This window comes from Penicillium arizonense (assembly GCF_001773325.1).
Source record: "Penicillium arizonense strain CBS 141311 chromosome Unknown PENARI_contig005, whole genome shotgun sequence".
Classification (NCBI taxonomy): Eukaryota; Fungi; Ascomycota; class Eurotiomycetes; order Eurotiales; family Aspergillaceae; genus Penicillium; species Penicillium arizonense.
Genome location: NW_019173282.1, coordinates 1,282,401 through 1,294,712, shown reverse-complemented (window position 1 = coordinate 1,294,712; position 12,312 = coordinate 1,282,401). Strand labels below are relative to the sequence as shown.

The 12,312-nt window shown below is 51.3% G+C and overlaps 6 protein-coding genes across 6 annotated transcripts; 3 read left to right on the top strand and 3 right to left on the bottom strand.

Annotated features, from left to right (window-relative positions):
• Nucleotides 1–73: 73 nt before the first annotated feature.
• On the bottom strand, nt 74–1,487 carry PENARI_c005G06200 (tRNA guanylyltransferase; the record flags this gene model as incomplete). The annotated part of the gene is made up of 8 exons (XM_022629789.1): nt 74–286; nt 343–447; nt 513–601; nt 684–859; nt 931–975; nt 1,039–1,170; nt 1,333–1,422; nt 1,474–1,487. 8 exons carry the CDS (start codon nt 1,485–1,487, stop codon nt 74–76), a joined length of 864 nt encoding a protein of 287 aa, XP_022490139.1.
• Nucleotides 1,488–1,775: 288 nt separating this feature from the next.
• PENARI_c005G08608 (Fibronectin type III domain protein) lies at nt 1,776–5,109 on the bottom strand (the record flags this gene model as incomplete). Its single annotated transcript, XM_022629909.1, has 3 exons — nt 1,776–4,702; nt 4,753–4,946; nt 4,994–5,109. The coding sequence occupies 3 exons, from the start codon at nt 5,107–5,109 to the stop codon at nt 1,776–1,778; spliced, it is 3,237 nt and encodes a 1,078-aa protein (XP_022490543.1).
• Nucleotides 5,110–5,591: 482 nt separating this feature from the next.
• PENARI_c005G11583 (putative lipin Smp2) lies at nt 5,592–7,993 on the top strand (the record flags this gene model as incomplete). The annotated part of the gene is made up of 3 exons (XM_022630050.1): nt 5,592–5,700; nt 5,756–6,121; nt 6,174–7,993. 3 exons carry the CDS (start codon nt 5,592–5,594, stop codon nt 7,991–7,993), a joined length of 2,295 nt encoding a protein of 764 aa, XP_022490198.1.
• A 640-nt stretch (nt 7,994–8,633) lies between these two features.
• Nucleotides 8,634–9,512, top strand: PENARI_c005G06194 (putative transcription initiation factor TFIID, 31kD subunit; the record flags this gene model as incomplete). Its single annotated transcript, XM_022629788.1, has 1 exon — nt 8,634–9,512. One exon carries the CDS (start codon nt 8,634–8,636, stop codon nt 9,510–9,512), a length of 879 nt encoding a protein of 292 aa, XP_022490513.1.
• Nucleotides 9,513–10,220: 708 nt separating this feature from the next.
• PENARI_c005G01667 (uncharacterized protein) lies at nt 10,221–10,827 on the bottom strand (the record flags this gene model as incomplete). Its single annotated transcript, XM_022629591.1, has 2 exons — nt 10,221–10,480; nt 10,671–10,827. The coding sequence occupies 2 exons, from the start codon at nt 10,825–10,827 to the stop codon at nt 10,221–10,223; spliced, it is 417 nt and encodes a 138-aa protein (XP_022490147.1).
• A 438-nt stretch (nt 10,828–11,265) lies between these two features.
• On the top strand, nt 11,266–12,220 carry PENARI_c005G10166 (rRNA-processing protein UTP11; the record flags this gene model as incomplete). Its single annotated transcript, XM_022629988.1, has 2 exons — nt 11,266–11,361; nt 11,453–12,220. 2 exons carry the CDS (start codon nt 11,266–11,268, stop codon nt 12,218–12,220), a joined length of 864 nt encoding a protein of 287 aa, XP_022490143.1.
• Nucleotides 12,221–12,312: the final 92 nt, after the last annotated feature.

Sequence of the window (12,312 nt, the reverse complement as noted above, 5' to 3'; positions counted from 1 at the left end):
AGTGGCGAGTCATGACCAGAAACAAGCAACCTCTCTGCATTCAACCTTTGCATTAGAGCTACATAGTTATAACCTAAGCTGGCAATCTCCCAGGGTTACCAGAAATAATCCAAGGCCTCCTCTCCCAGAACTCATCCTTGATGATATCAACATGGTCAACGACAACTTGAGCCTTCCGACGCAATTTCTTGATCTTATCCTGCTGGGACCTCGACTGCTTTTGTTCTGTGAGGGGGGATACCTCATCCACGGATGTTTGAATAGGCGTAGGCTCTTCAAGTTCGAACTGTGGAATGACATGTTAGTAGGAACCATAGTGTATTGAATGTAGGGGGCTTCTACCTTGCGATAGACAACACTGCCCTTTTTATAGATCTCTTCTTCATTATTGTAGTTGATTCCGAAGCGCTTGAAGAGGATTTCGTTCTTGTCCCCTGATACAGTGCCCTGTAGCAAGTAAGTAAATGGCAGCACAGGAACTGTGAGAGTGATAATGATGACGAGGAAGGTACCTTTAACTCTTGCTCCGCGTCTGTGTTGCTCATTCCACCCTGTTGAACCATCGTCCAGAAGGTAGTATTGTAGAGGTTATTGATATGACCTAGATACGACTATTAGCAAGATGCACACCGAAAATGGAATCGAAGTCGAGCCACCCTCGATCGACGCAGGTATTCACTCACAATCAACCTGTCTCCAACTCATATAATCGCGCAAAATCCGACTATTCGGATAGATAACAGCACGACCATCAAAAGAAGGCAAATACGGAGGCTGCAGAGGCGTAGAAGGGAAAAACTCGCTCCACTTGAAGATGTAATGTGCAGTGAATGTAGAGACGATGGTTGTTACCAGTTTCCTGAGGAGATATCATTAATAGCTGTCCTGCCACCACTAGTCGATCATTCAAAGCAAAGGTGGACTACTTACCCGTTTCGCCGCTCGAATAGTTGGCAACTGGGATGGAAGACGAAGCTAAAGTGATTTAGTGAGCCAATTGAATACTTTGATGTCAGGTTGAACAAGGGTATAGCATACCTGAACTCGTCGCTGACTCCATAGCCAATACATAGATCCGGGAGTTCTTTCATGACCTCGACGGCTGCGGCATTCATCAAATCGAGTGCGCGGCGGTCATTTGGTTTCACGAAGGCATAGTGATCGGAAAGTCTGGTAAGGTTAGATTCTGCTCAGAGTAGACATATTGTTCGAGACGAGTAGACAGGACAAAACAGGTATATAAATAGATAGATATATGTACATATATATCTCACTTCTGTATATATAACATGGAATGCATAGCATACGAGTACCAGTGCGGGAGGGACTCACTTGTGAAATCCTCGTCCATCAATGCGGACCACAATCCACGTATTAGGAAGTAGCACGTCCGGCTGCTCGAAGGACTTGACGTATTCAAATCTGCATAATATTAGCATTTATATTTATCTGAAGGCTCTGTTTATTACTTACCTTGAGTTCGCCATGGTTGGTTGAGTGACGTCTGGGATAGAAGTTGAGTCATTTTGTGCGATTTCCGCCCGCCCGCACTGCCCAATTCAACCAGCGTCTTGAGATAACCCTACTTGACAATGAGATTGATATAAAACTACTACATTTTAAGATTGTAACTCACTACAGAATTGTCTACAGGTTCTAAGAACTGGAGAAATATTGTAGAAATGGTTATGAACCAAGGAAAACCGTTTGGGTGTATAATACTCAGAATCTAGGAAATAAACAGTGGACAGGACGCTTAGTCCATAGAACTTGAATCACGGTGCTTCAACCTCCTCCGGAATCTCTTCATCACCAGTCTCACTAGCGCGTTCGCTAGTCTCACTGGCCTTGTCGGATCTGCGGGACTTGCGAGAAAAGAAGCCCAGACTGCTGCGGGTCGAGCGGTCGGCAGAGGGCACACTGGAGGCAGTGCTATCAATGCTCTTGCCGAGCTGTGCCTCGCTAGCCGCGTCTCCGTCGATATCACCTTGCGCGGAGTCGGCCTTCTTGGAGAAGAGTCCCGAGCGATCTTTCCATGAGCTGAACTTGCTGGAGCTGCCCTTGCGCGTGATCTTGCGGATAAATGACTCCTTGGACCCGTTGTCGACGGAAGTTCCCGAATGCATGCGCTCCAGGGACTCATATGATTCTCCGGTGAAGTGAGAGAGGGAGCGAGATGTGCGAGGTTCGGAAGGAGAACGGTCAAACTCGTGCAAGCTGAATGGACTATCAGGGCCCTTGGGCTTGTCCTGGTCATTGGGGTTCTCGCCCGTGAACACTGCAGTGAACGCCGGTGCAGCGGGATTCAGCTTCGGTGTAAGTGGCCGATGGGAGGACGAAGGACGAGTGCCAATAGGTGCCTGCAGTGGTCGGTGAGGACGTTCGAATGTGTCTTCCATGAAATCAGGTTCACCGCTCAGGCCCAGTGGGAGATGACCTGATGATCCATATTGGATTGAAGGTCGCCGAGAAGGAGCACGAGACCACGTTGATGGTGAGGCCCAGTCAAATCCGAGGGGACTGTTGCGGTGTCCAGCATTCTCGGTTGACGGCCATCCGAAATGGCGGTTGTCCGTAGACGGATGAGGGAGGTGATTTTGGTTGTCGAACGAGACAGACGAAGGCCGTGGGGACAAAGATCCCCTTCGAACACCGCCAAGAAGCGAAGATGGATCGATAGGGTCATGACGAGGACTGAATTGGTTATAGCCAGTGCTGAGATCGGAGTTCCCACGGGCGCCAGCACCGCCGAAGCCAAACTTGCTGGATGAGAAGATACTTGAGAAAGCAGCTCGCCGGGAAGGTGCATGATCAGACGAACTGTCCATAGTAACCCCAGTGGTGTTGCTTCGAGGGAACAATGACATCGGGTTTGCCCAGTTTCCAGTATAGCTCGATCTGCGTCGCCGTGAACCGATTGGGTCCAGCTCGTCGATGTTGCGCGGGAAGGATTGACTCTGACCCGGTTTCAATGTGCCGAGCATGGGTGACTCGTCTGCCAAAGTCTTTCCACGAGGCCGGTGAAAGCCGAAGAGCCCGGAGAGTCTCCGGGATGCGCTTTTCGGAGCATCCCCAGCAGCAGACAAATGAACACCTTGGGACTCGGATTCCTGTCGTATTTGAGTTTCCATTGGACTGGCAAAGATACTACCCGCTCGACTGTCGGAAGAAACGGGCGATACTGGACCATGACCGAAGCCGTCCAAGGGAGGACCGGGAGTCTCCAGAGTTGAGAATCTTGGACGGGTAATAGATCGTGGGAATTCTGGTGATTCCTCATCACCAAGGAGATCAGATGGCAACAGCGCGTCTGCGCGGGGACTCATTTGCGGGTTATTGAAAGCAACCTCCGCATCTGAACGCATGATCTCCGGGGGATCAGACAGACCGGGAAGAGCCATGCCATTGTTGATGTTGAAGAATGCAGAGCTGGGAGCAAACGTAGGCGAGTGACTTGCGGGTGGGTTGTAGCCGAGGCCACCTGGGAACGACGCCTCAATGCCTGGGAAGTTCACAGGGGAAGATACGTTGCTGACAAGTGAGCTGCGATGGCGACGGGGCCGAATAGTGGCAGTATTCGACATATCAAGATCGAGGCTCGGCAAGGAAAAGGGCCCCGAGCTACCGGGTCGTTGGGCAGTGAGCCATTTCAAGCGCTCTTGGGCTTCCTGATATTGTTGTTGGGCTTGCGCGTGAAGATTCACCAGAGTCGTATAGCGTGCGTGTAGGTTGCCCAACTTGTGCTCCCATTGCCGAGCCCGCTCATTGTCGATGCGATCCAACTCCTTGCCATCCTCACTGTCGCCTTCTTGCAATCCCATTCTCTCTTCTTCAAGTTTTTTGATCCGTCCTCCTTTGTCTTGGATCTCATCATCGATCGTCTTCATCTCTCCTTGCTCTTTGGCGATCTTCTTTCGGACCTCCTCTGCGCGCGCAGCCATTTCCTCCTCAATCCGGGCTTTATCCTCCTTCGCCTGTGTAGCATCGTTTTCCATGCGCGCAATCTTCTCCTGCCACCGCAGGATGTCATTCTTGCGCTTCTTGCGCTCTGCCTCTTTCTGCTGAAGAAGTCTCAAGCGCTTTGACTTTTCGCCTTGCACTGTTCGATTGACGCTTTCCAGCTTGTAGACGTGTTTTTTCAGATCGCCGCTTGCCTCGTCCTTTTCTCGAACGCGCTTTCTTAGCTCACTGCGCTGCTTTTCTAGGTCTTTCAGTAATGCGATATGTTCATCCTCTTCCTCCGTCGCTTGCTTCTCCACATTCTCATTTTCCTGTTGAAGTGACTTCAAGCGGTCTGCTAGTTGTTCCAGAGTCTCCTCTTTGGCGCTCTTTGCTCTGCTCTTTTGGGTCTCATCGAGATGGCCGTGGGAAACGTCAATTCCAGCAGCGGGGGAGAGTTTCCGCCCAGCAGAGGGCCGCTTACCAGGCAGCTGGCCTGAACTGTGTTCGCGCGACATGACAGGGGCAGATGGCGTAGGCAGACCAACTGTTGACCTGGGAATGAAGGCGCGAATGATTGGAGCACCGACATTGCCATTTTGTTGGGCCTGGGACAGCGGAAGAGATTTCGTTCGGACATGGAGGATCGCACTGGGAGTTTGGAAGTTTGCGGCGCTGAGAGAAAGAACGCAAATGTGGTAAATGTTTCCAGGTATGAGATTCGAGATTTCCACCGCAGTTTCAGCACGCTTGGATTCTCCGACTAGGTGATGTTAGTACCTGGCTGATTGACAGGGATTAGTCTGCCCATACCTTTAACATTGTTCACCTGAATGATATGCTTGTGAATTGAGTTGTGAAAGTCTGGTTGTTTCCAGGCAAGGCGGATCTCACGGGCTGTGATCTCCTCGAGGGTCACCTCTGGCGGCGGAGGAATGTCGAGACCAAGCTTCTCCACCAGAACCTCATTGGAAGTCTGACAGACCTGCCATGCACGGTAGAGTAGCCTTCAAATAGTCAGCCAGGCACAGAGCGATCACGGGGCGTAACTTACCAGATCAATGCCCACAGGATTGAACCAGCCAGGAAGAGAGCCATGACACCTCGAACCCTCACTCGGGGGACCGCAGCAGGGTAGGCGTCAAAAGCAAAATATAGCGGCTCATACATCCCGTCAATGAACGGACGAGAGTCCAACGCAAAGAGACCTCAAGCGGGTGGGATAGCGGGTCCACGTGATGAAGATCGGCCGCTTACCACATAGAGCCTAGCGCCGTTCCCGGCAACGCACGTGATCTCGGGCCGGGGCCTCGGCATAGCTCAAAGCGTTGGGAAGTTGGAGGTTGAATTGTTGATGAACCCCAAAGTGGTTCGAAATTACCCATCTGCTCTGTTGCATCTACTCTTTTGATATTCGTTTTGGCTTCTTACTGATTTTGAGGGCATTCGGGGGCTGTTATTCATTGTTCACTGAAGTGTCACATGGGCCGGCCGTTTGGAAGCGGCGGGCTTTACAACACTTCCGGTTCTCTCCCACCTGTCTCACTCTTTTTTGATCACCCACTGCCTTCTGCCTTTGCATTTTCAATCGGTTCCTTGTATTGAATCTTCCTTACAATCACAGTCAAAGGTGCTCGACACCATTTGGCGGCATGCAGTACGTTCGGAGCATCAGCGGTTCCGTCTCCAAGACATGGAATTCAATCAACCCGGCCACCCTTAGCGGGGCTATCGACGTTATTGTCATAGAACAAGAAGATGGTACCTATGAATCAATGAGGTTATTCTTCAACCATACTAATTTCGCTTCTTGAAGGCACCCTCGCCTGTTCGCCCTTCCATGTCCGTTTCGGCAAGTTCTCGCTCTTGCGTCCCTTTGAGAAGAAAGTCGAGTTCAAAGTCAACGGAGTCAAACAAGATTACGCTATGAAGCTCGGGGAAGGGGGCGAGGCATTCTTTGTATTTGAAACGACCGACGACATCCCCGCATCGTTGCAAACTTCGCCGTTGGTCTCTCCAGCAGCGAGTCCTCGGGCTCAGAGTGAACCCGATATCCCGCCTTCGCTGCAGGAACCTGAGTTTCTCGACCTCGATAAATCAAATGCGGACGCATTGTCAGAAGGCGCGAAGACTCCGCCGACCATCCCCATATCGAACAAGGCGCGGGCCCACACAGATTTAGGTAGGACTTGTCTGCACTTCTCATAGATGACTCGTCGTTGACGCTTCACCAGGGACAATTACGCCTCTGTCGCGATCGCCCGACGAATCCGATATTCCCTCACGACATGGCTCGTTGAGTGGCAAACCACCACTTGACCACACTATCTCGGACAATGTGCTTATAAAAAGCTCCCCTCGGAATTCTCTGACCGCCCCACCTGAGACCGGTGGCCATGACGAGAACGAGAACGAGGGTGAAGCAATGGGCCGCTCTCGCAGCCCCCCTCCCATGTCTCCTCAGGAGGCGGTGTCTCGTGCCATCTCACTTTCAAAGAAACTGTCTGGCTCCAATATTCCATCGCATGTCACAGAAACAGGTGATTTGATGCTGGATATGACCGGCTACAAGAGCAATGAAGAAGATGCCCTTCGTGCAGAGGTTGTTGCGCGCAAGATTCTTGCCGAGGAGCTGGAAGGGAGCTATGACATTGGTGCTCTCATTGGAGCCGACGAACATGGCAATTTGTGGATCTACAGCAGCGAAGAAGCAAAGGATTTGGCTGACCGCAGAGCCACACTCAATTCGCTGCGGCCGGAGACGGCGTTGAGCGATGATGCACTATCTGACCCAGGATATCATAGCGAGGGCGACCACGCTATCTCGGAACCGTCTTTGACAGCACGCCACCACAGAACCAAATCGGATATTCAACCTGGATTCCCCACACCCCCAGACTCGCCATTGCATGATGGTTTCGCAGTCGAAACCCGGAACTACGCCAAAACTCTCCGGCTGACGAGCGATCAACTCAAAGCCTTGCAACTGAAGCCAGGCCCCAACACAATGTCTTTCAGCGTCAATAGAGCCATCTGCAGTGCAAACATGTATCTCTGGAATGGCAACACTCCAATCGTGATTTCGGATATTGATGGAACCATCACCAAATCTGACGCATTGGGCCATGTTCTTAACATGATTGGACGTGACTGGACACATGCGGGTGTCGCTAAACTATACACCGACATTGTCAACAACGGGTACAACATTATGTATCTTACCAGTCGATCGGTTGGCCAAACAGACACTACACGAGCCTATCTGCATGGCATCTGCCAAGATGGCTACAGGCTCCCAAGGGGACCAGTGATCTGCAGCCCTGATCGCACAATGGCGGCCTTGCGGCGAGAGATCTACTTGAGAAAACCCGAAGTTTTCAAGATGGCATGTTTGCGGGATATTCTCAACCTCTTTTGTGGCAAAGAGAACCCCTTCTACGCTGGATTTGGAAACCGATTGACAGATGCATTGAGTTACCGCTCTGTTAATATTCCGTCTACTCGGATTTTCACCATTAATTCTAATGCTGAGGTTTCGTTGGATTTACTGAGTCTCAACAAGTACAAGAGCAGCTACGTGACCATGCAAGAGCTGCTCGACCATTTCTTCCCGCCAGTCACTCTACTTGTGCATTCCGGAGGTGAAGAATACACGGACTTTACATACTGGAGAGATACGCCGCAAGAGCTTGAAGACTTCTCTTCGACCGACAGCGAAGACGAGGTAGATGCCGATGAGAATGTTGCTGAAGAAGATGAAGACGGGGATGATGAAGAATACGACGACGACCTGAGCGAGGGTGAAGGCAGCGAATACCTTGATGAGGCTGAAGCCGCTGAGGAAGATCTCGGTGCGAGCTACATGTCACAGGACTCAGCTGTCATGTCAAACCCGGCAGGTTCAATCCTGGAGTCTGTGGAAGGTGATTTGGACATTGAAGAAGAGGCAATCGGCGAAGAGGAGTTGACTCCTGTGGTTGAAAATACCCAGGACCGTACCGAAAGCCCTGCAATTTCTCTCCCCATCCGTTCCAAGTTGCCCCAGACCCCTTGAACATAATTCACCGCTATGCCTTGATACGAATTGATCGATTCTTGGGCATTGTTTCTGCGTCATTGATACCCGCCTTGCGAGTGCTTACCATGTCAGATTCTGCATTAGACTGCTCTGACAGCGATATACTATGTTCAACACTACTGCATGCACCTGGAGTTAGAGACTGCATTACACGGCCATATTTGGCGACTGTTCTAATCCATGGGCATTGATGGCGTTTCTGTTTTAGTTTTTGTACATTCATGGCGCATATAGTTGGGAAGAATTTGTGATGTATGGTTTGAAATGAAGAGAGTAACTGAATTTAATTCGAATAATTGAGACAATAGCTTCGATTCAATTAAGAATCTATTTAGGTCGAACGGGGAACTTGATTACCAAATGCGGTTAGCGCAATATCGGAGCTCCTACGCTTCTTTTCGGCCTCACCAAGCCGTCACTTTCCCCCTCCATCCTAACGCTCAACGCTGCTCGTCCATTTCTTGCTCCTAGCTTATGAGCAGCTAATTGTGCCAGGAATGGTTATTGCACAAGTGCTCCTCGCTTGATTGTCGCTCGACCCACCATTTCGACCTCACTTGCGCAACACCGCAGTACCCTCCTCCCTCGTGATCTGTGATCACCATCTCCAATCATAATGGCATCCCCAAGCCAGACACAAAGCTCAGCGCCTCCAACACAACCCGTCTCACCCCCCGCAGACTCCGCGACGAACGGGGTCTCCGCACCTGCCGCGACCCAAACCCAGGTCAACGTCCCATCGGCACCCCCTACAACCTCAACAAACCCACAACCCCCACAAGTGCCAGGCACATCCGCTCAAGACAGCGGCAAGTCACGACGACCACGCGACGTACGGCTGGTACACATGCTCCTAGCCTCCCTAGGCGTAACTTCCTACCAAGACCGCGTCCCCCTCCAACTCCTCGACTTCGCATACCGCTACACAGCCAATGTCCTGCAAGACTCCGTTCATCTCGCGACAGAAGGCTACGCCGCTGCAACGGACGGCAGCTCTGGCGCAAAGGGCAGCTCCGAAGTGAATAGTGTTACCTTGCCGGCATTGCGGCTGAGTATCGCCTCGCGCCTGCATTTCCAATTCCAGACCGGATTGCCGAAGGAGTTCTTGATGGATGTCGCGTCGGAACGGAACCGTATTGCTTTGCCTGGTGTTTCTAGGGGATTTGATCCTGCTGTTGGGGCTGCTAACGGGGCTACTGGCGCCGCGAACCAGAGTATTATGATGGCTGGTATGCGCTTGCCTCCTGAGCGGTTCTGCCTTACTGGTATGGGGTGGAATATGAAGGATGAGTGGGACAGTGAAGGCGAGGAAGAGGAGATGCCTGATGCGACGCAGCAGGGGTCTGGGAAGGGAGTTGGTGGTGGTGACGGGGCTGATGATGGTGAAGAGGGCGGCGAGGAAGATGAAGATGATGGCAAGATGGAGGACATATTCGGCGAGGATACGGCCATGGGCGAGGCGGATGACGAGGACCGCAAGATGACTGATGTTTAAGGGCATACTTTCCGGGACAAGTTTCATTTGCGTTGGCCGTGGGTGTGGTGTTTCTGGCGCTTGGAGTTGATTCTTTTTAATCCGAACCGAACGGGACGGCGTTCAGGGTTTACATGGAGAGGATTCAATCATGTCTTCTACAATCTGGGTATCTTACGGATGAACTGCTCTGTCCTTTCCTGTATATTGGGACAGGGTTAAAAGAAAGAATAGAAAAGACATCTTTCTGTGGTCAATTGAACCAAGATATGCAATGATCTGTGTATATTGTACATAATTCAAGTCCATCCCATCGCTCCGCATTCGGGATGGTCATGCAATGTAATCGAGATGCCCGGCAGAAACGCCTGCTTGTCTGCCCTGTGCGCCGTGAGGAGAGAAGATATAAGTTCGAGTCTACTTGAGTAGACAATATCAGAGACAGTCGTCCAGCAGGACGACACTGATATCCACCAGTGGAAGTGGGAGGGGAGGCTGTATCAGAATTGCTGATACGCGACCCAGTAGTCTGGCACTACCCGATCAGGAAGCCTGTTGAGTCCGAGTCGAAGAAGATCCCTCCTCTGTGACCACACCCCTATCCAAGAGGAAGCACTCACACCGCTGAGAAAGGCAAAAAGTGAAAGACCCAAAACGCCCAAACCCATATAGACAAGAAGTACAAGCACAGATGAAGAGAGGAACCAAGACGAGGAAGCAAACAAGCAATCATTTCGCCTCACCCTGTCTCCTCCGTGCTTCATCATTGCGCATCATGCTAATAACCTCAGCACGTCGCGTCTCAACACGAGCAAGCTCCTCATCACGCGCACGACGGCGTTCCTCAAACGAAGCGAACCACTCCTCGCGCGCGCGATCCTCCTCTTCTGGCTTAGCGTGGGCGACCATGCATGAATTCATAGCGAGACGCTGCTGGCGGCAGATCCATGTAGCAGTGACAGTGCGGTTGACGGCGCACTCGGCGAATGCTAAATCGGAGTGGGTTAGCGGACTGATTGATAAAGAGGTGGGAGGTGGGAAGGAAAGTGGATTGGGGTCACGAGGGCGGAACTGATCTTCCGTTTGACACCCAGACCCAGAACCATTTTTGGCAATTGGAGAGTGCAACATTGTCTATAAAGAGGTAGGCGCCTTGTAAAGGCTATGTAGATTACATACCCTTAATCTCGGGAGCGCAAAGGGCCCGTACTCGCTTGTAGTACAGCAGCTTGACTTCTTGTTCTTGGGGGGCTGAGAGCGGAAGTGGGTTGCGGAGGTTATATTTCTTCGGTGCCTGTGCTGAGGAGGTATCGGGGGATGTGGATGGCGTAGCCATTGGGACTGAGGAGCTCGGTCTTTGAGATCGAGGTTATTCGGAGCGAGGAGAGTATGGGATGATCGATGCGTCGGAGAGTTTGCTGTGGAGAGGGGTCGATCCCAGCAGTCCAGAGACAGTGGATGGGATTGCTAGATAAAGCAAGTCCCAGGGATGAGAATTAAGAAGAAAAACTAGAAATTCAACGCGGTGTCGTTGTTGAATCGTGGATTGCAAAGAAGATCAGCCGAGTGGGAGTGTTGATGGCGGACCGCGAGACCTCGGGCGGAGATGGCCTGCAGAAAAAAAAGTTCTCCAACTCTTTGGAGGATTGTTCTGTCTACATCACCTTGATCGGATCAGAGTCCTTGTATCTTTTACAAGGTTGACGACTTTATTTTTGTCTCCTTAAACTATCTTCTTTTCGAACCCCCAGAATTATCAACACAACAGCCCAGCATGTCGAGCATGCGTAACGCCGTTCAACGGCGGAACCACAAAGAGCGTGGTCAGGTCTCAGGCCGTGAGAAATGGGGTCTTCTTGAAAAGCACAAGGTCAGTTACCGCGGGACTTCTTTTGAAAGAGATTTTCAATGCTCCGACCTTGTCTCCAGTCAGTTTGAGGATTACATTCTAACTTCAACAGGATTACTCGCTTCGCGCAAAAGACTACAATGCCAAGAAGGCTAAGCTGAAGCGCCTCGAAGAGAAGGCACGCGATCGCAATGTCGACGAGTTCAACTTTGGTATGATGGGAGGCAAGAACCGGACCCAGGGCAAGCACGGAAGTGGAGTAGGAACTGCTCGCGACTCTGCCGCAGCACAGGGTCTCAGTCACGATGCGATCAAACTCCTCAAGACACAAGATAAGGGATATCTCCGGACAGTTGGAGAGCGAGTACGCCGCGAGATCCAGCGCCTCGAGCGGGAAGTGGAGTTGCAGGAAGGAATGGACAAGTCGCTGGGCAAGAAGGACGGGAAGGATGATGAGAGCATGGATGAAGACGAATTCGACGATGATGACTTCGATTTTGGTGCTCCTCCGTCTCAATCCAAGCCACGCAAGACAGTTTTTGCCAATGATCGACAGGAACAATTGGCTATGAAGAAGCGGAGGCTACAAAAGGATGAGTCTGAATCAGATGAAGAAGAGCAGACAACAACTAAAGGCCGCAAGACTCCCAAGCAGCTCGAGTCTGAGCGGCAAGCACTTGTGGAAGCTCGACGGGCTCGCAAGCTCCGCAAACGTGCCATAGAGGCCCGCCAGAACAAGTTGACGGCACTCCATAAGCAACACGCAGAGATCCAGACCGCAGAGAAAGAACTTGACTGGCAGCGGTCTAAGATGGACAACTCGGTTGGAGGCACCAACAAGGACGGCATCAAGTGGAAGATCCGTGAGCGCAAGCGCTGAATTTCATGTTTCGGAGTTATGAGTGATGACTCGCCATCTTTTTGTACATATTGATACCAAGGAAGTCTACAGTTAACAGTCAATACTGCCTA